Source organism: Ovis canadensis, chromosome 3 (assembly GCF_042477335.2).
Source record: "Ovis canadensis isolate MfBH-ARS-UI-01 breed Bighorn chromosome 3, ARS-UI_OviCan_v2, whole genome shotgun sequence".
NCBI lineage: Eukaryota > Metazoa > Chordata > Mammalia > Artiodactyla > Bovidae > Ovis > Ovis canadensis.
In genome coordinates this window covers 45,570,608-45,594,716 of record NC_091247.1, presented here as the reverse complement: position 1 = coordinate 45,594,716, position 24,109 = coordinate 45,570,608, and the positions used below count along the sequence as shown (strand labels likewise).

The 24,109-nt window shown below is 38.1% G+C and overlaps 1 protein-coding gene across 6 annotated transcripts in view; it reads left to right on the top strand.

Moving 5' to 3' along the window:
- EHBP1 (EH domain binding protein 1) overlaps positions 1-24,109 on the top strand; it is a 352,008-nt gene that overhangs the window by 46,334 nt on the left and 281,565 nt on the right. For all 6 annotated transcript variants that reach the window (XM_069583033.1, XM_069583030.1, XM_069583031.1 and 3 more), the window contains exons 3-4: positions 11,248-11,305; positions 20,827-20,922. In XM_069583033.1, coding sequence (XP_069439134.1) covers positions 11,248-11,305; positions 20,827-20,922 — 154 coding nt within the window. The remainder of the gene's footprint in view (positions 1-11,247; positions 11,306-20,826; positions 20,923-24,109) is intronic.

The window sequence follows — 24,109 nt, the reverse complement described above, 5'->3', positions numbered from 1 at the left end:
ATTTGAAAGCTCTGTGCATATACATGGGATGATTTCCAACATTATCTGACAGTTTGCTGAGAGACAGGCACTGAACTAAGTACTTTATTTACCTTATCTTAACAGATCTTTGCATTGGTCCTGTGAGGTTCTAATTTCATAAATGAGGAACGTCTTGAGGCTTAGATGGTACAACTCAAAGGAGGGATACCCAGATCTGTCTGCCTTCATATGATTTTTTTTAATCTATAATATTCTGTTTCCCTTGAATACCAGGAAAACTCTTGAGAACCTTCAAGTCAAGTAGAAACAAGACAGGCAAAAGTGATCATCCAAACACAAAACTGCAGCAATTACAGAAGTATGTTAAGAAGAAATGGTGAATATGATTATTTAGGAGGGTTGGGACCATTGTCTGAGTGATGTGCCCCTTTTTTCCCCCCTGCTAAGCTCTTTTTCAGAGAATCAGGTACATAACTTGGAGATATTAATATTTCTGTAAGTGACATGTGAGGCTTGTTTAAACAGGATGGAAAGAAAGAAGTAGTAAGTAACATGCTGTATTAAAGGAATCATCATAGGTGATTTTGTAAAACAAGAAAGTAGGAAGTATTATTTGGGAAGAGCAGCATTACACACATGATAGAGCAGTGAATGATTATAATGCTATTTTTCTCAAATATCTTGATATTGAAAATTATAAACCAATTACCCTGTTGAATAGCACACAAAAATTATATATATACATTTGTGTGTTTTTTGGTGTCCTCTCAAAAAGTACACTTAGCTCAAGTATGTCAGACTGTACTTCCTCAGTTTGATGGTACTGTTCCTAAATATTGACACTTAGGTTTTAGAATCCCTGTCAGCAGAAGTCCATATGCATCACCAATTAAATATTTTTAATCATAAGCAATCACTCTGTGAAAATATTTTAAAGATGGTAGGAAGATGCCACATACAATTTTTTAGGAATATTTTTGAGTAGCAGATTTGTATCTCTTATTATTAGAACTGTCTTCATTTTTGCAGAAAAGAACTACATCCTGTGTATGGGTACTGGGTTTTATAGAATTTTTTTCCTATTGAATTAATTATTACAGCTTGCTAAATAACTCTTGGGAAGTAAGCATAAAGGAGTATAATTAACTGGAGCTACAGCAGTGATAGGACAATAGGAGGCAGATGTACCTACTGAAGGATAAAAATAATTACTTGAGAAATAGTTAAGTTAGAGTATTTCTGTGATAAGACAATTTTCCTCCTTTTGTTTAAATATTCGCAGCACTCCACCATGAAATGTTCAGTTATAGCTAAGAGCCCTTCCCCTAAAAGGAATAACCTTGTTATTTAGTGAAGTGGCTATTCATAGTAACATCAGGGTTAAAATATTGAGCTCTCTTTTTCTCGTTATAAGTATATCCTGGATTCTTTGATGAGAGGAATATGTTATACTTTCTGTGTTCTAAAGACTTACGATTCCTTATTTTTAATTTAGGAAAACCTCAAAGGAATAATTATTAGCTACTAAGGTCTGAGGTATAACTGTCATTTATCTTTGGAAACATGGATTTCATTTATATATGAAAACCAGTAGGACATAAAAAGGTTAAATTTGGTCTTAGCTCTTTACAATGTAAACTTCTACAAGATAGCAACTTTTTATTATTTATGTGTGTCTTTTGAATTTTCTGTACTGTTGAGGACTTACTGTAGCAGTTCAGTTCAGTCGCTCAGTCGTGTCCGACTCTGCGACCCCATGAATTGCAGCACTCCAGGCCTCCCTGTCCATCACCAACTCCCGGAGTTCACTCAGACTCACATCAATCGAGTCAGTGATGCTATCCAGCCATCTCATCCTCTGTCGTCCCCGTCTCCTCCTGCCCCCAATCCCTCCAAGCATCAGTCTTTTCCAATGAGTCAACTCTTCGCATGAGGTGGCCAAAGTACTGGAGTTTCAGCTTCAACATCAGTCTTTCCAAAGAACACCCAGGGCTGATCTCCTTTAGAATGGACTGATTGGATTTTCTTGCTGTTCAAGGGACTCTCAAGAGTCTTCTCCAACACCACAGTTCAAAAGCATCAATTCTTTGGCGCTCAGCTTTCTTCACAGTCCAACTGTCACATTCATATATGACCACTGGAAAAACCATAGCCTTGACTAGATGGACCTTTGTTGGCAAAGTAATGTCTCTGCTTTTAAATATGGTATCTAGGTTGGTCATAACTTTCCTTCCAAGGAGTAAGTGTCTTTTAATTTCATGGCTGCAGTCACCATCTGCAGTGATTTTGGAGCCCCCAAAAATAAAGTCTGACACTGTTTCCACTGTTTCTCCATCTATTTCCCATGAAGTGATGGGACCAGATGCCATGATCTTCGTTTTCTGAATGTTGAGCTTTAAGCCACCTTTTTCACTCTCCTCTTTCACTTTCATCAAGAGGCTTTTTAGCTCCTCTTCACTTTCTGCCATAAGGGTGGTGTCATCTGCATATCTGAGGTTATTGATATTTCTCCCGGCAATCTTGATTCCAGCTTGTGCTTCTTCCAGTCCAGCGTTTCTCATGATGTACTCTGCGTATAAGTTAATTAAGCAGGGTGACAGTATACAGCCTTGACGTACTCCTTTTCCTATTTGGAACCAGTCTGTTGTTCCATGTCCAGTTCTAACTGTTGCTTCCTGACCTGCATATAGGTTCCAAGTGGTTTGACATAAAAGTTCGTTTCTTTCTCACTTTTCAGTCTAGAGAAGGTTGATTGGCCTTCCACATGGTCATTCAGTGCCCATGCAACATTTATCTTACGGCTCTGCTTTGAGAATGCATACTCATTTATTAACTGAAGAAAATGGCAACCCACTCCATGCCACAAATTCTTTACCCCACTCCTTTTTCATTTCATTTTAAAACATGAAATATTTAACCAGTTTGAGTCATTTAAACAGTCCCTGAACTATATAGTGTTAGAACTAACAAGTTGTAGTGCAGTCTCTTCATTTGATAAATTAGAGAATAGGCTCAGAGAAATTGGAGAGATATTCCTAAGAACACTAAATGCCATATCTAGGAAAAATAAGTTTCCCTATCTCCAGGGTAGTATTTATTCTTTCTCTGTGCTGTGTTGTTTTTGATGAACCTTCTTTTACAAATTCACATCTCCAAAAGTAATACAAATTGTTTGCCCAGATTTCTTTCCTTTACCATCCTCCTAAGATACTTATCCTAGAGAAAGGGGGATTTTATTATAATTGATGTAGAATAGAATTTTGTGTTTAGTCACTCAATCGTATCCAACTCTTTGCAGCCTCATGGACTGTAGCCTGTTAGGCTTTTCTGTTCATGGAATTTTCCACGCAAGAATACTGGAGTGGGTTGCCTTTTCTTATTCCAGGGGATCTTCCCAACCCAGGGATTGAACTGATGTCTCTTGTGTCTCCTACATTGACAGGCAGGTTCCTTACCACTAGTGATCTGAAAAGCATTTGTCATGTTGTTATTATTGGGTCTTATAGTGGAGCACCATATTGACTTTGCAGCTTCAAGGAAGAATGCCTGGGATTGGAGAGGCAAAGGAGAGTAGGATATCAGAGTCAAGTAGGGTGTATTTCAAAATTTTGCCTACAGCCAGCTCGGATCTTGAGGAACATTTATGATAACTTCAAGAATACACCTCCTTCACTTAAAATGACTTGGAAAACAGATTGATTCAGCTGAGAGCTCTTTAAATTCAATGAAATTTGGAATATTAATTTGTTTAATTCTGTCTGTTGATACTTAATTGCAAACTTAAAAGTGTTATTTTATTTTAAATAACTTCCCCCCACATTTAAATAATTCTCTAGCATGAAGTAATATAAGTTCATTGCAGAAAATACAGAAAAGTATATTCTTAAAATGACATGTAATTTTAGTTCCTAATAATAACCACAGGTATCATTTTGAGACATTTCTTCCTGGTGTCCTCTTTTGTTACATGGTATAGGACAGAAATATAAATATTTATTGAATAAATTTGACATGATATCCCAAGCATTGCCCTATGCTTGTAACGTTCTTAGAAAATATTTTTACCAGCTCTGTAATATTCTAGTAGACAGATGTACTGTGATTAGTCGCTCATCTTTTGTTGGACTTTAAAATGTTGTAAATTATGTTTTTGTTTGTTCTTTACAAATTCTTAATTAGGCAATCTCAGCAGTTGGGCAGGTTTTTTTTCGTCAGTGTACATATTTGCTGAGATATTTCTAAATGGATCCTTCTTTGTATAAGGTCTTTCTGTCTCCTAGTACTTCCCCAAGGTTGTGCCTACAGTTAGGTGGTTGGCTTAATGTTTGTGTCTCCACTAGCCTGTGGGCTTCCCTGATAGCTCAATTGGTAAAGAATCCACCTGTGATGCAGGAGACCCCGGTTTGATTTCGGGTCGGGAAGATCTGCTGGAGAAGGGATAGGCTATCCACTCCAGTATTCTTGTGCTTCCCTTGTGGCTCAGCTGGTAAAAAGTCTGCCTGCAGTGTGGGAGACCTGGGTTTGGTTCCTGGGTTGGGAAGATCCCCTAGAGAAGGGAAAGGCTACCCACTCCAATATTCTGGCCTGGAGAATTCCATGGACTGTATAGTGCTTGGGACTGCAAAGAGCTGGACATGACTGAGTGACTTTCACACACCACTAAGACTGTAAGCTTCCAGAGGAGCAAGGCTTGTCTTCCTTTGCCTTTGTATCTCCACTGCTCAGCACAGTGCCAGGAATGTAATAAGCATTCAGTAAAATACTTGTTAATGCTTGTTGTGATTCTGAAAAGTGATGAGACTGGTTTTCATGTGATGGTTTTGGAATTTTTCTCACAGCTTTTTCAGTCTTACCTCACATAAGTGACACACATGAGAATGGAAAATAATCAGTTCAGTTCAGTCTCGTCCGACTCTCTGCGACCCCGTGAATCGCAGCACGCCAGGCCTTCCTGTCCATCACCAACTCCCGGAGTTCACTCAGACTCACGTCCATCGAGTCAGTGATGCCATCCAGCCATCTCATCCTCTGTCGTCCCCTTCTCCTGCCCCCAGTCCCTCCCAGCATCAGAGTCTTTTCCAGTGAGTCAGCTCTTCTCATGAGATGGCCAAACCTACTGGAGCTTCAGCTTCAGCATCATTCCTTCCAAAGAAATCCCAGGACTGATCTTCAGAATGGACTGGTTGGATCTCCTTGCAGTCCAAGGGACTCTCAGGAGTCTTCTCCAACACCACAGTTCAAAGGCATCAATTCTTTGGCGCTCAGCTTTCTTCACAGTCCAACTCTCACATCCATACATGACCACTGGAAATACCATAGCATTGACTAGATGCACCTTTGTTGGCAAAGTAATGTCTCTGCTTCTAAATGTGCTATCTAGGTTGGTCATAACTACTGGAGTCTAAATTTAAGATAGGAATGTTTTTCTTTAAATTTACTTGGATACACAGTGTTATAGATCACTAGTGGCAAAGAGGGGGGCCCACAACTTGCAGACAAAAGAAAGATACAGTTTATTGCTTTATAAACTGGTTCATTGTAGCTCTGATATCTTTTCCTTCTTCCACTTCTATTTTCTTACTGTTCTTCCTCCTCTCCAGAAGTTAGCATCAGAATCACAGTGTTGAGATTAAGTCTTGCCACCTTCAGATTGAACTTGTTGCTTTTTAAGGATTTTGAGGGTATGATAGAAGATAAATTTTTATTTTATTGTTTATTCATTCATTTACTTTTTGGCCATGCCGCACGGTATGTGGGATCTTAGTTCCCTGCCCAAGGATTGAACCCACACCCCCTTCAGTGGAAGCGCAAAGTCTTAACCACTGGACTACCAGGGAAATCCCTTTTTAAAAAATTTAAATTCATGTAGTTTGGCTTTATTTATTCTTTATAGGCTCCTCTACATTGATTGAGTTGAGATAATTTATCAGTATATGTTTATCAAGAATGTGGTATTCCAGGAAGCTAAGGTTAAGCCATAGAAACAGATAGGAGTAAATCAATAAAAGTCACACATTTTGAGGTTTCATGTGGAGAAGGATATACATGAATATAAGAGAAATGTAGCCCTGGAAGTTTGGGAAAAGGGAACATGGGGAAGAGAGCAAAACCTTGAGTAACTGGAATTTAGCCACAGTTTTCTTGCCGTTTGTATGGATATATAGCTACTTTTTGAAATGATAATTAAGTACAATTATTATGAGGCACAGATCTTCAGTGTCTTTATTCCTCAAATTTTGATGCATTTCATCTTGAGAGGGACAAAAAGGACACTTTATTAAAGGAAAACCTCTCTTAGAGAATCAGTAACCTGTGTAATATAATTTCCAGAAAGATAACATTCCTTATTTTTAAATGTAAAGCTTTATCCCTTGAGGAAGCCCACCAGAGGCTTCAAATTTTGCAGTAGAACTCATAGGCAATGTGTCTGTGTGTACATATTATGTGTGTGTATATAAAATATTCATATGTGTAAATACCTATATATGAATATATGCATGTGTGTTTATATGTCTGTATATGTATCATGTGCAGGGCTACCTGGTCACTTAGGGAATGGGGTAGAAATTTAAAATATTTGACTGTTGAATTCTCTCTAAAACAGGGCTATATCAGGTTGTCCTGACTTTACGGATAGAAAGTTGTATAATTATAGTTTCTCTGGTAGTTGGATAAAACTCTCACAGTTGCTGTATCCCTGGCCTCTTGTGAGCACATAAGTTAATATTTAATGGTTCTTTTCTAGTACAGCATAGATGCTTAAAATATTAATTGTGGTCAACCAGTTGTGTGGTCAACCAGTTGTGTGGTTTGGAGAAGGAAATGGCAACCCACTCCAGTGTTCTTGCCTGGAGAATCCCAGGGACGGGGGAGCCTGGTGGGCTGCCGTCTATGGGGTCGCACAGAGTTGGACACGACTGAAGCGACTTAGCAGCAGCAGTTGTGTGGTTATTGGTATTCTTCTGTAAGAACAGTAACTCACAGCACAGCTCTTTATTTTAAACATTCTGTGTTACTTTGTCCCTGGTAATGTAAAGGGGAGCTGATTTCTAGTGTGTGTGTGTGTTAGTTGTTCAGTCATCTCTGACTCTTTGTGTCCCAGTGGATTGTAGCCCACCAGGCTACTCTGTCCATGGAATTCTCCAGGCAAGAATACTGGAGTGGGTTGCCATTCCCTTCTCCAGGGGAGATTTCTAGTGAAGACATTTTAAAAATAGGACATAACTTGGAATCACAAAAAAGTATATTAATCTCTGGGGGCATTCTCAAACAAGTAACTTATGTTCTATTTACATTCTTGGGATTTCAGGCATGTAGGTTAGGATACCACCCTTCCTGACTTTCTTATTTTACAGTAAGAGGCTTCCATATTCTGAAACATGAGATCAGAATGGGTGGAGGAGAGGAAGGTGCTGAGAGGCCAGGTTGGGAGGAGGCAGCAAGCAGTGCAGGTAGCACTAGGATGATATCGGGAAGGGAGGCCACCCTTGTTGCCATCACAGCGTCACAGTGCCTCACTATTTCAAATCAGGAGTGTGGGGATTGCTTACCACTCTCCTTGCAGAAGAATGGTTTTCGACCTTAGCTGGACATAACACTCAACTGAAATTTTTAAAAGTCTGCATACCAGGCCTAACATTTAAATGTGATTCTCTAGTGGTGGAACCTAGATATCAATATTTTAAAAAAGCTTCCCAAGAGGTTCCAATGTGCATCCAAGGTGAAGATGCCTGCAAAGCTCAAATAAGCTGCACCTTCTCTCATTTAGTAGTGGATGTACATAGAGCCTCAGCTTTGTACCAGATTCTTATTAGTTGCTGCTGCTGCTGCTAAGTCGCTTCAGTCGTGTCCGACTCTGTGTGACCCCATAGACGGTAGCCCACCAGGCTCCCCTGTCCCTGGGATTCTCCAGGCAAGAACACTGGAGTGGGTTGCCATTGCCTTCTCCAATGCATGAAAGTGAAAAGTGAAAGTGAAGTTGCTCAGTCGTGTCCGACCCTTAGCGACCCCATAGACTGCAGCCTACCAGGCTCCTCTGTCCATGGGATTTTCCAGGCAAGAGTATTGGAGTGGGGTGCCATTGCCTCCTCCATATTAGTTGCTAGTAATAGAAAAATAAATAAGATATGGTTGATAAAGGAACACAATCTAGTGGAGAAGATAGAAATAATAACAAATAATGTAATAGAAAGCATGAAGTGAAAAAGAGAAAACTGTTAGTCACTCAGTTGTGTCCAACTCTTTGCAACCCCTTGGACTGTAGTGTACTAGCCTCCTCTGTCATTGGAATTCTCCAGGCAAGAATATTGGAGTGGGTTGTTGTACTGTTGTTCATTCGCTCAGCCATGTCCAACTCTTTGAGACCCCACGGACTACAGCACACCAGGCTTCTCTGTCCTTCCCTATCTCTTGGAATTTGCTCAAATTCATGTCCGTCAAATCAGTGATGTTATCTAACCATCCGTCCATGCTGCCCCCTTCTTTGCCCTCACTCTTTCCTAGCTTCAGGGTCTTTTCCAATGAGTTGGTTCTTCACATCAGATGGCCAAAGTATTGGAGTTTCAGCTTCAGCATTAGTCCTTCCCAATGAATATTCAAGGTTGATTTCCTTTAGGATTGACTGGTTTGATCTCCTCCCTGTCCAGGGGACTCTCAAGAGACTTTTCTAGCACCACAATTCGAAGGCATCTGTTCTTTGGTACTGAGCCTTTTTTATGGTCCAACTCTCACATCTGTACATGACTACTGGAAAAACCATAGCTTTGACTATATGGACCTTTGTTGGCAAGGTGATGTCTCTGCTTTTTAATATGCTGTCTAGGTTTGCTATAGCTTTTCTTCCAAGAAGCAAACATCTTTTGATTTCCTGGCTGTAGTGACTGTCCACAGTGATTTTGGAGCCCAAGAGAATAGATTGTCACTATTTCCATTTTTTCCTCATCTATTTGCCATGAAGTGATGGGACCGATGCTATGAGCTTAGTTTTTTGAATGTTGAGTTTTAAGCCAGCTTTTTCACTCTTCCCTTTCACCCTCATCAAGAAGCTCTTTAGTTCCTGCCCTTAGAGTGATATCATCAGCTTATGATTTTGAATTACTGGAGTGTGTAGCCATTCCCGTCTCCAGGAGAATCTTCCCAACCCAGGAATTGAACCTTGGTTTCCTGCATTGCAGGCAGGTTCTTTACCATCTGAGCCACCAGGGAAGCCCATAATACAGGGCATATAGCATATTAAAATAGAGATGTTTAGTGTTATGTAAATACAGGTAGAAGAGGCAATTAACTTTGCCTGAGGTTGAGGATATGGGTTAAAGTGGGAATGAAATGAGAAATGGTCAGGTTTTTATAGAGATGAATTAAGCATTTATCAGATAGAAAAGGAGAGAAAAGAGGAGGTTAAAGAAAAAAAGATTTTAAACATGAAAAGATGGGAAGAGATTGAATAAATGTTCAGGGATTGGTTGGAAAACAAGATGCCTTTGAGGTATTCGTAGGTTTTGCAGCTGGAAAATGAGAGTCAGGTGATGAGGTGCCTTATAAACCACAGTCAGGAATATGGATTCTGTCTTGCATGATGTGATGTCAAAGGGTCAAGTATATACAGGGACTAAGTAGATCATCTGAAGAATGAAGCTGGTCAGGTGGAAAGAAGTTGATAGTGTTGGAGGCTTTAGTAATCTGGATACCATGGAACTTGTTTGAAGGCATGTAAGTAGAAATTTTAAAAGATATTTATTTTTTTAGGTTGAGCTAGGTCTTCATTGTGGCATGCATGTGGGTTCTAGTTCCCTCATCGGGGACTGAACCTGAGCCCTTTGCATTGGAAGCATGGAGTCTCACCCACTGGACCACCAGGGAAGTCCCAAGAAATGTTTTCTAAAGTTTAAGCTTAAAATAAGGGAACTCTATTTAGGTCAAATCTGTCAAATTCAACTTTCAAGTGCCAGTTTGTTGTACCTTCAGTATAAGAGCCCTATTAGAGTAGTAAAAAAAAAAAAAAAATGTTTGACTTTTGTAGTAATTCTAAAGTAGTATTGCAGAAGTATAATTAAAAGTTGAGGTTGGGCTGGAAATGTGGAGATAAGAACATAGTGGAAAGATTACTGTAGTAATCTTGGTAAAGTGTTCCAGCAAGCCACCAGTGCTTTCAAACAAGGTAGCTTAACTGTTTGGATACTCAGTCCCTTTACTGTTAAGCTGCCAGCATTGATCCATACCCTCTGCCCAGGTCTATTATCATGTTGCTATATGTACCCCACCACCCATCTCCATGTCTTTGTCCTATTCTGTTTCTCTCTGTGTTAAACACGGTTTTGTTTCTCCGTTGGTTCATATCCTTAGATAAACACTCTGATGTTCCATGGAAACTTTCTTCTATTTCATCTGTAACTTAGAATTTCCGCATCTGGCTGCTGCTCCCAGCATCTCAGGTTGGAAAGACCTATATTTCAGTCTTGTTTCTGCCAGAGCTTTTGATGAGTGTTTTTTTAACTTTTCCAGAATGGTTGTGGTGGTGTAGTTGCTCAGTCATGTCCAACTCTTTGCTACCCCATGGACTCTAGCCCACCAGGCTACTCTGTCCATGGGATTTCTCAGGCAAGCATACTGGAGTGGGTTGCCATTTCCTTAAACTGGGGGATCTTCCCAACGATGAAACCCTCATCTCCTGCGTTGTAGGCAGTCTCTTGCATTGCAGGCAGATTCTTTACCATTGTGCCACTAGGGAAACCCAGTGTACCCTGGGCTTCTTGTCAGAATGTACTTGCCTATTTTTCAGTATTGTATTATATTCTTGAAGATAGTTGAGATGATTGATTATAAAAAGGTTTTGAAAATCATAAGCATTGTTCATAAGATACAGATATGCTAAAGTAGTATAAACCACAGATTTAAATTATTTTGGAAATATTATTTTTATGCTTATTTTCTCTAAAGTGATAATGTGTTGGAAATAAGTTTTAGGTGAGAGATATGTAGGTGCTTTTCTTTTTAAAATAGTCTAAGTATTTTATTTTACTTGATTTGTGCCAATGAATTTACTTGGTAAAGTATTTTTAGAAAAACATGTGGATGAAATATTAGTCATTTAAATTAGATCATGTCTATATTCTGCATTTACTATATGTGAGTAATTTATAGGGCTTTATTGTTAGTGTAACCACTCCATGTAATCTAAAGCAGGTGACATTTTTGTTCTTTTAAAGGTGCTAAAACTAAATTTTATTGATTTAAGATAAATTTTACTCAATCTTTCCTGTTTGGCAGGCAACCAGATAAGCTGGTGGTAGTTTGGACAAGAAGAAGCCGAAGGAAGTCTTCCAAGGTTTGTCTGTTCTCTACATTTCTTACCCAAATGTTGAATGTAACTTCTGGTCTAATTATTAAGCTTATCTGGCCCCAGTGAAGAATATTTTAAAATGTTTTTTGACATTTTGGGTTATTCTTATAATCTGCTTTACTAAAATGATTGATTAGGTACTATATGTAATCTTGGTATTATAGTTCTAGACAGGAGCCAGATACCTGAGTTTTGATTTTGGATTTGGTGGCCTTAAATAACATAATAGTTATTTAACATCTCTGTGCTAGAATATCATGAACTAATGGGTAAATAAAGATCACTTAAAAATTATATCTAGAATTACTTTATTCAGCTTCTAAGAAGATGGAGTTAGGGCACACATAATTAATGATGAGTTATCTGAGTCCATTTGCTAGATTACAGAAGAGAAGAAGTTGGATTTTTCAGAGGTTTTAATCTTTTGTTCTTATGGCTTTGTGGGGGAGTGGAGCAGAATTTTTAAATGTTCAATAACAATTTTAGATATTTTTAAAATTCCAGTCTACAGACAAGTAAGATTGAACATGTGTTTATAGGCACACAGTAATTACAAGCATGTTTACTGACTGTGATATATGTAAAGAAAAAATTCATTTATTTTACCTGAGATTAAATTTTAATTAAATTTCAGAATTAAAAAATTTGTGAATACTGATAATTAATTTTTTTCTTTGCTGAGTATTATTCTATCATGTGAATATATTGCACTTTGATTATACATCTGTTGATGAAAGTATGGCTTGTTTCCAGTGAGTATTCTGAATACTCACTATTGTGACTAAATTTCTTTTAAACATTACTGTGCAAGTATTTCGGAGAAGGCGATGGCACCCCACTCCAGTACTCTTGCCTGGAATATCGCATGGATGGAGGAGCTTGGTGGGCTGCAGTCCATGGGGTCACAAAGAGTCGGACACGACTGAGCAACTTGACTTTCACTTTTCACTTTCATGCATTGGAGAAGGCAATGGCAACCCACTCCAGTGTTCTTGCCTGGAGAATCCCAGGGACAGGGGAGCCTGATGGGCTGCCATCTGTGGAGTTGCACTGAGTCAGACACGACTGAAGCGACTTAGCAGCAGCAGTACAAGTATTTTGGGGGACAAATATTTTCTCTTGCACAGACAACTAGTAGTAGGATCACTGGGCAATAGGGTAGGTACATTTTTAACTTTCAGCATACCCCCGCAGCAATAGAGGAAAGGTCCAGTTGCTTCACCTAATGAATAGCATCTTCTTCAAAGCATATATATGTAGTTTGGAGACAGGGTATTTTGGATCTGTAATATTTTCTTATCTATTTACGTATGAGAAAGGATTCTGAAAATAGGCTTAGGGTCATCTATCAGTTTTTCTGAATGGGTCTTAAGCTTTTATGGAAAGGAACACATTAGGTCATCCAGTAAGTATGATAGTGGAATCTGACTATTAACTATAAACATTAGACCCTAAATGTTTTTTGCTGTCAACAGAAAGTGATTTCCCTCTTGTAGTAACTAGATACTAATTGTTTTCTTAAAACATTATGAAACATAATGAAATGCTTTAGATTAAAAGTCGATTCAGAATATTCATAGTTGAAATTAAGTATACTTTTAATTTAATTGCATTTTCAAAGCCAGATAACTTTTAGGTCCAGATTCTTTTTTACATCATATTAAATTTTGATCGAATCTAAATGGTGAAATGCAAACATATGAAGTACAGGTTGATTTTTCACAGAATACAATATTTTCCAGAAGGAACTATTTCTTATTGGACTTATTTTCCAGTTGTGATGCTTCTAATATTTCAGATCCCTTCTGGATATTTTAGAATCATTGTATATTTCTCTTGAAACATTATAGATGTACTTTTGAAAAGTTATGAGAACTCACAATGTATTAAGCTTATTATTGTTGTTATTTAGTCACTCTAGTGATGTCCAGCTCTTTGGGACCCCATGGACTGTAGCTCCACAGGTTCCTCTGTCCATGGGATTTCCCAGGCAAGAGCACTAAAGTGGTTTGCCATTTCCTTCTCCAGGGGATCTTCCTGACCCAGGGATTAAACTCGAGTCTCCTGCACTGCAGGTGGATTCTTTACCACTGAGCCATCAGGGAAGCCCATATGCTATAGTAAGCTTGCAGGATTCCCTGATGGCTCAGTGGTAAAGAATCTGCCTGAAATTTACATAATATATATTCATGTATGTGTGAAATGCTGTTTTATACATTGTATACAACAGCTGAATAAGGGTGTAAAAAGCAGTTCCAGAAGCTATAAAAGAAGTGATTATGATATTATGTGAAAATTAAACAAATTACTTTTTAGAAAAACTTCGAGGAGCTTGAGATCTATGGCATTTTGGAATTCTTTAAAAAAAAAAAAAAAAAAGCTAGCTTGTCCCCAGCTATTGTTTTTTAAAATTAACTATCAGTTATATTAAATCCAAAGAGTAGAACCATTGTTTTCATCTGAAACACTCTTCTGTTTCTGACATTTTTCTTTTGAAATACACATTATTTTCTGCTAAGTCCCATTGAAATCACTTACAGGGAAAATAGATCTCTACAACCATTCGGCAGAAAATAGTCTGGTTTTTACTTTTAGGTTTGTTTCTGAAAAGAGTTTGAACTACACAGTAATTCATTCTTTTTGGTCTTGTGTATAACTTATTATTTATCTTGCCTGTTTCTGAATATATCTACCTTTTAAAAATTATTTTACTGAAGTATGATTGGTTATCTACCTTTTTTATATTGGTGGATTGAAACTTATATCTGATACCCAGATAACAGATTAGACAGTAAAATGATAAGGCACATTGCCTTATTTGATTTCAAGTTTAGTTCTCAGTGTTCTGCTCACTTTCTTTGGATACATGTCTATTTTTGTAATTAAATATAAAGAACCCATTGCAGAATCATTTTTTATTGAGAGAATAATTACAAAATAATTACCATGAGTAATTATTACAATAGGTAGTTTTCCTACCTCTTATCTTCAAGTCATGGCATTTATAGCAAATTTATTTTCAGGCAGCAGTTGAATTGCATATGCGTAAATAAATTATTTTTCAGTATAGTGTTGGACAGAGGAAGCAGGAAAATTGTAATAGACAAGAAAAGTTATGGCAGAGTAGTCTGTTGCCTTAAACCTAGTTTTGAAACTAGGAATTTGAAGTCACAGAGATGGGAGAATTCCAAAGGGAGAGAAGAGCTTGAAAGTCCTCACCAGCTTTTGGATGGCATTACCACTTCCACTTCCTTGCTATAAGCTGTATTTTTGTTGTTGTTGTTTTAAACTTTTTATTTTGTTTTGAAGTATGGCTGATTAACAACGTTACGATAGTTTCAAGTGGACAGCAAAGGGACTTAGTCATACATATACATGTATCCATTCTCTCCCAAACTCCCTTCCCATCAAGACTGCCATGTAACATTGAACAGAGCTCCCTGTGCTATATACATTAAGTCCTTGTTGGCTATCCATTTTTAATACAGCAGTGTGCACCTGTATAGCCTTTAACAATATGCTGTGGTATCATGAAGGGGTGGGTGTAGTGGTAGATCTTTGACTAAGGCTATGATGTGGGCAGCTCTAAGACAACTTTACATGTGACTTCCTAAACGTATGCATAGATGAAGTTTTATAAATTGAAAATCATCAATTTAAAAACTAAATGATAGTTATATTTATTCAGTGAAAAATTTCAGAAGTAACAAGTGAATATTTAGTTCCATATTAGGTTTTTTAGTTCCATATCTGTATTTAGTTCCGTATTAGGTTCAGGTCTTTTACATAAGGTATGATATGAAATAATTTGAAAATAAGACATCTTATAGAGTCAGTACTCAAAATTGATAAATGTTACCTTTTTCCTAGGTCTGCCTTTGCTAAAGGATCTCTGATACGATTAAAAGGTGAAACAATTTATATGAGTGGAAGTGAAAATGGCTTCATCCTTTCTACCATTAACTGTACTAGGATGATGGCAACTGATTAAATAACCCACCTTTCTGGACTATATTAAGGAGCTAAATAGCTGTATGTGTTTTATACTGAATTACTTTCTAGGGAAACCTTTTCTATTACTCTGATTAAAAACTGATCAGGATTCCTGTAGTGCTGATGATTGCCAACATGAGATACTTTTTAAAAATTAAGTTCCTAAGAACCTAAAGTACTGTCTCCCTGGATCTGTACAATTAGGTGTTTAGTACCACAGCTGTTTTTAGTTGCCTGTATTAGACTTTTCATTCTTTTTCTAATATATAATAATTAGCTGACATTATGAAGCTGACATTGTCAGATACTAAGCTGAACTAATTGATATTGTTACTGTGTCTTAACATAGCTAGTTTGTACAGTCACTAAAAAGACCATCAGAAAGCCAGAGCTCTGACTTAGGTGGGCCTTTCCTGTCACTGGGGAGAGTTGCTGGATAGAAAGGCGGGATGCCAGCAACTTGGGAACTAGCACCCTTCTATCTCTTTTTATTTAAAAAAAGAAAAAAGATTTTAGTTTGTTAAGCAGATAGTAGTTTTGTTTGTTCAGCAGTCTAATTACCATTTCCTGATCCTGGACTGAGAATTGAAAGAGATCATTTAGAGGACCAGCATTAGATAATTACTTAATATCACTGTCTTCTAATTCTGCCCAGTTGTTTGTTGGTCTCCACATTCCCTGCTTTTCACACTTTTGATCTCTGTCTCATGCATATAAATGTTAAGACCTTAGGGATTGAAGACTATTTTCTTGACTACTGTGTGAATCAGAAATAGAGTTGGCTATAATGCTGGCTTCACCCAGTTGGCTGGGTGAAGAACCCTGAACTTGAAAATCATGGAGCTGGTTCTCCTGCAGATTATTATTATGGGTTCAGGCAAGCCATTTACTCTTTATTGCTTCAGTTTCTTTATCTGTACCTGATTAGATCTCCTAAGGATATTTTCAGGTCTAAAATTCTTTGATGGTACTTTTTAAAATTCAAAATTGTTCAAATACTATCTTTTCTACTGTCGCTAATAAGAAAAATTCAATTATTATAGTCTTTTTCAATGTATGGGGAGACTATGAAAATATAATTATGAGAAGTTTGAAGAGACTAGAGAAATAGCTTGATCTATCGTTAGAGTACATGAGAATTACAGTTGTCACAAATCTTCAGAATTAAGTATGTAGACTATATAGAGAGGAGGTCTAATTAGAGATTATCTAAGCTAGCAGCAGTTTACTTTTCTAAATTCAGATTGTTTACTCTGTGGAGTTGTATTCTAGGACTGTCAGCAGGCATAGAAATAAGGCAGGGGAATAGAAGAATCTCTGGAGATGTTTTTTAATCAACAAAACTCCGTTCTTTACCACTGGCTGTGGTGTGTTAAGTCTCTGTTTTTTATTGACGTATAGTTGACTTAGAGTATTCTGCTGGTGTTTTAACCAACAAGATATGATAAGATTTACATGGACATAAGTTTCTGTGATTTTGATCACTTCTCAGTTCCACTTCGTGGATTCAGATCCAGTTTCTGCGACTTACTTGCTGTGTGGTCTTGGTCAAGTCTGTGTCTCAGTGTCCTCAGATGTCCTCTCAGTGTCCTCTCAGATGTGTTAAATCTGCTCCCTGACATGCATCTGCATTCAACTACTCTAACTTCTTTTCTTTTATTACGGAAGAATGATCTGTGCTCCCAGCACAAGCCAATCTGTCTCCTTTCATACTGTTAAAGACATTACTCTAGCAATTATTTCTCTTCCACATCATTAAAATTTCCCTTTCAACTGAGTGTTTCCCATCACCCTAAAAATATTTCTGTCTTACTTAAAAAATTCTGGTCTGACAATATTTCTCGTACTAGCACTAACCTATTTCTCTCTTTCTTTTCAGCAAAATAGCCCAGAGAAGTTGAATGTGCTTAGCTTCAGTGTCTTTCTTCCTCTTCTTTCTTGAACCCATGATGATCCAGTCAGGTGTTTACCTGCCCTCACCACTCCACTGAAACAGCTCTTGTGAAGTCAGTAATGGCTTCGGCTTTGTTAAATCCAGGGGTCATTTTCCAGACCTCGTCCTCTTGACCTGTCACCAAGATTTGGCACAGATAATTGTTTGTGTCTCCTGAAAATATTTTCTCCACTAGACTTTCAGAATAACCACTTGCCTCTGGTTTTCCTTCTACTTACTGACCTTTCTTGACTGATTCCTCCTCATTTCCTAGACCTGTTACTGTTGTGCTCCAAAGTTCAGTTCCTGAACCTTTATATTCTCCCTCTCTGTTTCCCTTCCTCCCTCCTGTCACTCCCTTGGGATTATATCTACCCTTAAGCTTTAAGTATCACCTGTATGCTGATGATTCCCAAATTTATAACTCCAGGTAGGTATATCCAGCTGCCTAGTTAAACAGCTACATTTGAATATCTAATAGGCACCTTAGATTGAATGTGTATAAAATCAAATTCCTAATCTGATTTTCCAAACCTGATCCTTCTGCAGTTTTATCTCGTATCTGTTAATAGCAATTACTGTTTTGTACTTGCTCAAGGGCAAAAGCCATACAGTCATCCTTGGCTACTTTCTTTCATATAGTCAGACAGAAAATCTTATTGATTCTGTCTTGAAAATAAAAATAAATAAAAAATTTTTAAAAATCTGATCACTTCATACCACTTTTATACCACCGTAAGCCAAGTCACCATCAGCTCTCCTTGGGATTATTGCATAGCTTCTTTATTGTCTCCCTGTTTCCTCTCTTACACCTGGTTGTTGTTGTTCAGTCACTCAGTCATGTCCAGCTCTTTGCGACCCCATGGACTGCAGCATGCCAGGCCTCCCTGTCCTGCACTGTTTCTCCTGGAGTTTACTCAAACACCTGGAGTCTATTCTGAATAGATTTGCTAGAGCTAAAAAAAAATGTAACTTGGATCATCATTCTTCTGCTAAAATCCTCCAGTGGCTTCTCATCTCTCTCAAATTAAAAGCCAGAATCTTTGGATGGCCTGCCAGAACCTTGTATGACTGGGCCCTCCATGATTTCCTTAGTCCTGTCTTCTACTGCTCTTCTCTTTAAATCTGCCCCAGCCACATTGGCCTTGTTGTTATCTAACTGCCTCAGCACCTTTCCAGTTGCTGGTCTATCTCCCTAGAAGACTCTTCCCATGTTTAAATGATCTGATTCCCTTCCTATGGTCTGCTCTTGGCTTCTTTTCTCAAGGCTACTTTTCTCTGATTTGTTGTTGTTTAATTGCTTAAGCTGTGTCCAGCTCTTTGCAATCCCATGGACTGCAGCATGCTAGGCTTCCGTGTACTTCATTGTCTCCTGGAGTTTGCTCAGAGTCATGGAGTCGATGATGCCATCCAATATCTCATCCTCTGTCACTCCCTTCTCCTTCTGTCAATCTTTCTCAGCAATGAGGTCTTTTCCAATGAATCAGCTATTCGCATCAGGTGGCCAAAGTATTAGAGCTTCAGCTTCAGCATCAGTCCTTCCAATAAATATTCAGGGTTGATTTCCTTTAAGATTGACTAGTTTGATGTCCTTGCTGTCCAAGGGACTCTCAAGAGTATTCTCCAGCACCACAGTTTGAAGGCATCAATTCTTCAGCGCTCAGCCTTTTTTTATTGTCCAGCTCTCATATCTGTACATGACTACTGGAAAAACTATAGCTTTGACTAAATGGTATAGCTTTGACTAAATGGACCTTTGTAGGCAAAGTAATGTCTCTGCTTTTTAAAACACTGTCTAGGTTTATCATTGCTTATCTTTTTTTTTTTTTTAATTTTTACTTCATTTTACTTTACAATACTGTATTGGTTTTGCCATACATTGACATGAATCCACCACGGGTGTATGCAAGCTCCCAATCCTGAATCCCCCTCCCACCTCCCATCCCATATCATCTCTCTGGATCACCCCCTTGCACCAGCCCCAAGCATCCTGTATCCTGTATCGAACATAGAGTGGCACTTCGTTTCTTACATGATAGTATACATGTTTCAATGCCATTCTCCCAAATCATCCCACCCTCTCCCTCTCCCTCAGAGTCCAAAAGTCCATTCTATACATCTGTGTCTCTTTTGCTGTCTCGCATACAGGGTCATCATTACCATCTTTCTAAATTCCGTATATATGTGTCAGTATACTGTATTGGTGTTTTTCTTTCTGGCTTACTTCACTCTGTATAATCGGCTCCAGTTTCATCCATCTCATTAGAACTGATTCAAATGTATTCTTTTTAATAGCTGAGTAATACTCCATTGTGTATATGTACCACAGCTTTCTTATCCATTCATCTGCTGATGGACATCTAGGTTGTTTCCATGTCCTATTGGCTATTATAAACAGGGCTGCGATGAACATTGGGGTACATGTGTCTCTTTCTATTCTGGTTTCCTTGGTGTGTATGCCCAGCAGTGGGATTGCTGGGTCATAAGGCAGCTCTATTTGCAATTTTTTAAGGAATCTCCACACTGTTTTCCATAGTGGCTGTACTAGTTTGCATTCCCACCAACGGTGTAAGAGGGTTCCCTTTTCTCCACATCCTCTCCAGCATTTATTGCTTGTAGACTTTTGGATTGCAGCCATTCTGACTGGTGTGAAATGGTACCTCATTGTGGTCTTGATTTGCATTTCTCTGATAATGAGTGATGTTGAGCATCTTTTCATGTGTTTGTTAGCCATCCGTATGTCTTCTTTGGAGAAATGCCTATTTAGTTCTTTGGCCCATTTTTTGATTGGGTCGTTTATAGCTCAACTCCAGAAAAATAAACGACCCAATCAAAAAATGTCATTGCTTTTCTTTCAAGCAACAAGCGTCTTTTAATTTCATGGCTGCAGTCACTGTCCACAGTTATTTTGGAGTACAAGAAAATCAAGTCTGTCACTATTTCCATTGTTTCCCCACCTATTTGAATTTTCCTTTAAGTTCTGAGATCACAAAATAATTTTTAAAATATTTCTCCTGATTTCTTATGTGGCAAAACCAATACAATATTGTAAAGTAAAAAAAAAAAATAATAATAATAAATAAAATATTTAAACTAGCTTTTGAAAATATGCATCTCATTTTTCTATCTTCGTGTGTGTGTGTGTAGGAGAGGGTAAATGTTTGTTTACAGATAGTAATCTGTAGCTTACATGTGATACAACTGTCATGAGTATGTGTTAGTTGCTCAGTTTTGTCCAACTATTTGCAACCCTATGTACTGTAGCCTGCCAGGCTCCTCTATCCATGGAATTCCCCAGGCAAGAATACTGGAGTAGGTTGCCATTTCCTCCTCTAGGAGATCTTGCTGATCAAGGGACTGAACCCAGGTCTCCTGCACTGCAGGCAGATTCTTTACTGTCTCAGCCACCAATGGTCATGGCCTAAGTTTGATGCTTGAAAAGTTCTATTTGACTAATCATTTTTTGTTTTAGGGAGACAGATCTAATGGATAGTTAAATGGGGTCAATATATCTTTGCAAATTATTAATATTGTATTTTCTGTACTTCAGGTTGACGACTTTTTTTTTTTTTTTTGGTAGGCTCATAGCTGGCAGCCTGGAATAAAAAATCCATACCGTGGTGTTGTCGTATGGCCTGTTCCTGAAAACATTGAGATCACTGTGACACTTTTTAAAGTAAGTTCCATTTTTATAGGTTGTAGGATTTACTGTGCAATCATTGTTAAATGATGGAATATTTCAGTATTCACTGTTCAACACACTTGAGTCCTTAATGAGCAGTAAGGACTTTAATATGGGTTATTTTTAGAGATGTAGCAATTTATAACAATGCAAGGTGTTCCATGGTGTATAAAGTCCAAATAATTTGAGAGTCTTTTTGAACTTATTCCAGTTAAGATGAACTGGAACACTTCTTTTATTGCTTCCTACATTCTACCCACAGGAAAATTTAAAGTGCTTTTTCTGTGGAAAGCTGAGGTTTGTGGAATTCTTGTCCTGAGTCTCATTTTGTTAGCCTTGTTTGACTGAAAACAAGATGTGTTTTAAAATTGATATATGGCATTTTATTGATGTTAATATAGGAAGGTAAATTTAAAATGTATTTTTGATAAATATTTTATTAATACTGATAGCTTATAAATACTATAGCTTAAAATAAAAATTCTGGAAATAAATTCAAAGTCCCGATCCAAAAAATATAGCTGTTCATATATCTTACTTTTTTATTTATGTTTTTTCTTGAATGTCTTCTCTATTTCTTAACGTTCTAAAATAGTCCTCACACATATGGAAACTAAGCACTAGAATAATTACTTTCCTAACCAATTTCTTGATCTTCAAGACCAAGATAATCATTTGGTGTGATCACTCACCTAGAGCCAGACATCCCAGAATGTGAAGTCAAGTGGACCTTAGAAAGCATCACTATGAATGAAGCTAGTGGAAGTGATGGAATTCCAGTTGAGCTATTTCAAATCCTAAAAGATGATGCTGTGAAAATGCTGCACTCAATATGCCAGCCAATTTGGAAGACTCAGCAGTGGCTGAAAAAGGTCAGGACTGGAAAAGGTCAGTTTTCATTCCAATCCCAAAGAAAGGCAATGCCAAAGAATGCTCAAACCACCGCACAATTGTACTCATCTCACATGCTGGTGAAGTAATGTTCAGAATTCTCCAAGCCAGGCTTCAGCAATATGTGAACCGTGAACTTCCTGATGTTCAAGCTGGATTTAGAAAAGGCAGAGGAACCAGAGATCAAATTGCCAACATCTGCTGGATCATGGAAAAAGCAAGAGAGTTCCAGAAAAACATCTATTTCTGCTTTATTGACTATGCCAAAGCCTTTGACTGTGTGGATCACAAGAAACTGTGGAAAATTCTGAAAGAGATGGGAATACCAGACCACCTGACCTGCTTCTTGAGAAACCTATATGCAGGTCAGGAAGCAACAGTTAGAACTGGACATGGAACAACAGACTGGTTCCAAATAGGAAAAGGAGCACGTCAAGGCTGTATATTGTCACCTTGCTTATTTAACTTCTATACAGAGTACATCATGAGAAACGCTGGACTGGAAGAAGCACAAGCTGGAATCAAGATTGCCGGGAGAAATATCAATCACCTCAGATATACAGATGACACCACCCTTATGGCAGAAAGTGAAGAGGAACTAAAAAGCCTCTTGATGAAAGTGAAAGTGGAGAGTGAAAAAGTTGGCTTAAAGCTCAACATTCAGGAAACGAAGACCAGGGCATCTGGTTCCATCACTTCATGGGAAATAGATGGTCAAACAGTGGAACCAGTGTCAGACTTTTTTTGGGGGGGCTCCAAAATCACTGCAGATGGTGATTGCAGCCATGAAATTAAAAGATGCTTACTCCTTGGAAGGAAAGTTATGACCAACCTAGATAGCATATTGTAAAGCAGAGACATTACTTTGCCAACAAAGGTGCATCTAGTCAAGGCTATGGTTTTTTCAGTGGTCATGTATGGATGCGAGAGTTGGACTGTGAAGAAAGCTGAGCACCGAAGAACTGATGCTTTTGAAGTGTGGTGTTGGAGAAGACTCTTGAGAGTCCCTTGGACTGCAAGGAGATCCAACCAGTCCATTCTGAAAATCAGCCCTAGGATTTCTTTGGAAGGAATGATGCTAAAGCTGAAACTCCAGCACTTTGGCCACCTCATGCGAAGAGTTGACTCATTAGAAAAGACTCTGATGCTGGGAGGGATTGGAGGCAGGAGGAGAAAGGGACGACCGAGGATGAGATGGCTGGATGGCATCACCGATTCGATGGATGTGAGTTTGAGTGAACTCCGGGAGTTGGTGACAGACGGAGGCCTGGTGAGCTGCGATTCATGGGGTCGCAAAGAGTTGGACACGACTGAGCAACTGAACTGAACTGAACCAATTTCTTACCTGCTCAAAAAAAAAAAAAAAAAAAAAAAGATGGGGACAAATATGTCTCAGCCTTCTTAGAAGTAGTGCATAGGAAACAAATGCTTTATTTCTTCTTTGAATCATTCCAGTCATGTTGACTTTACTTTTGCAGAAGGATAGAATGAAGGAGGACATCTCATTGAGCATAATTTAGTAAAATAAACTTGTGAAAATCCACTAAATACTATAAGATATGACATCTAAGTAGAGCAAAGTTACATGGCTTCAAGTGTGAAATCACTGTGTAAAAAAGTACTTTTGATTTTGTATTTCAATATATTAATTGATGTGCTCTGGAACTACTGAAGAGATCAATAGAACAAAGCAGTATAATGAATGTTAATATATTAACCCATCAATGGGACACTACTTTCAAATGCTCTGTGTTTCATAGATATTCTATTTTATGAAAGATTCTTAACACTTTATGTGTGTTTTACAGTTGTAATACTATTGTTATTGACATTATAACATCACATGATTATGCATATCATTTATACACTGTTGGCCAGAGAGAAATAAGGCATGAGGTTGTAGCTCCTCTTCCTTTTTTTTCAGGAAAGAATCAGAATCATCCTATCACCCTTCAGTCAGCTGTCGTAAAAGCCTGTTATTAACCCCCTACCCTTCCCCATCCATACCTCTTCTGTGTGTTAGTCACTCAGTCATGTCCAACTCTTTGTGAGCCCCGGGGCTGTGGCCCACCAGGCTTCTCTGTCCATGGAATTCTCCAGGCAAGAATAATAGAGTGGGTTGCCATTTTTTCCTCCAGGGGATCTTCTTGACTCAGGGCTCGAACCTAGGTCTCCCACATTGCAGGCAGATTCTTTACTTTTTGAGCTACCTCTGCTACTAAAGTGATATAGTAAGCTTGGTAGTTAACAACAATACCTTTAGAGTACTATTTCATTTAATTCTCAAAGT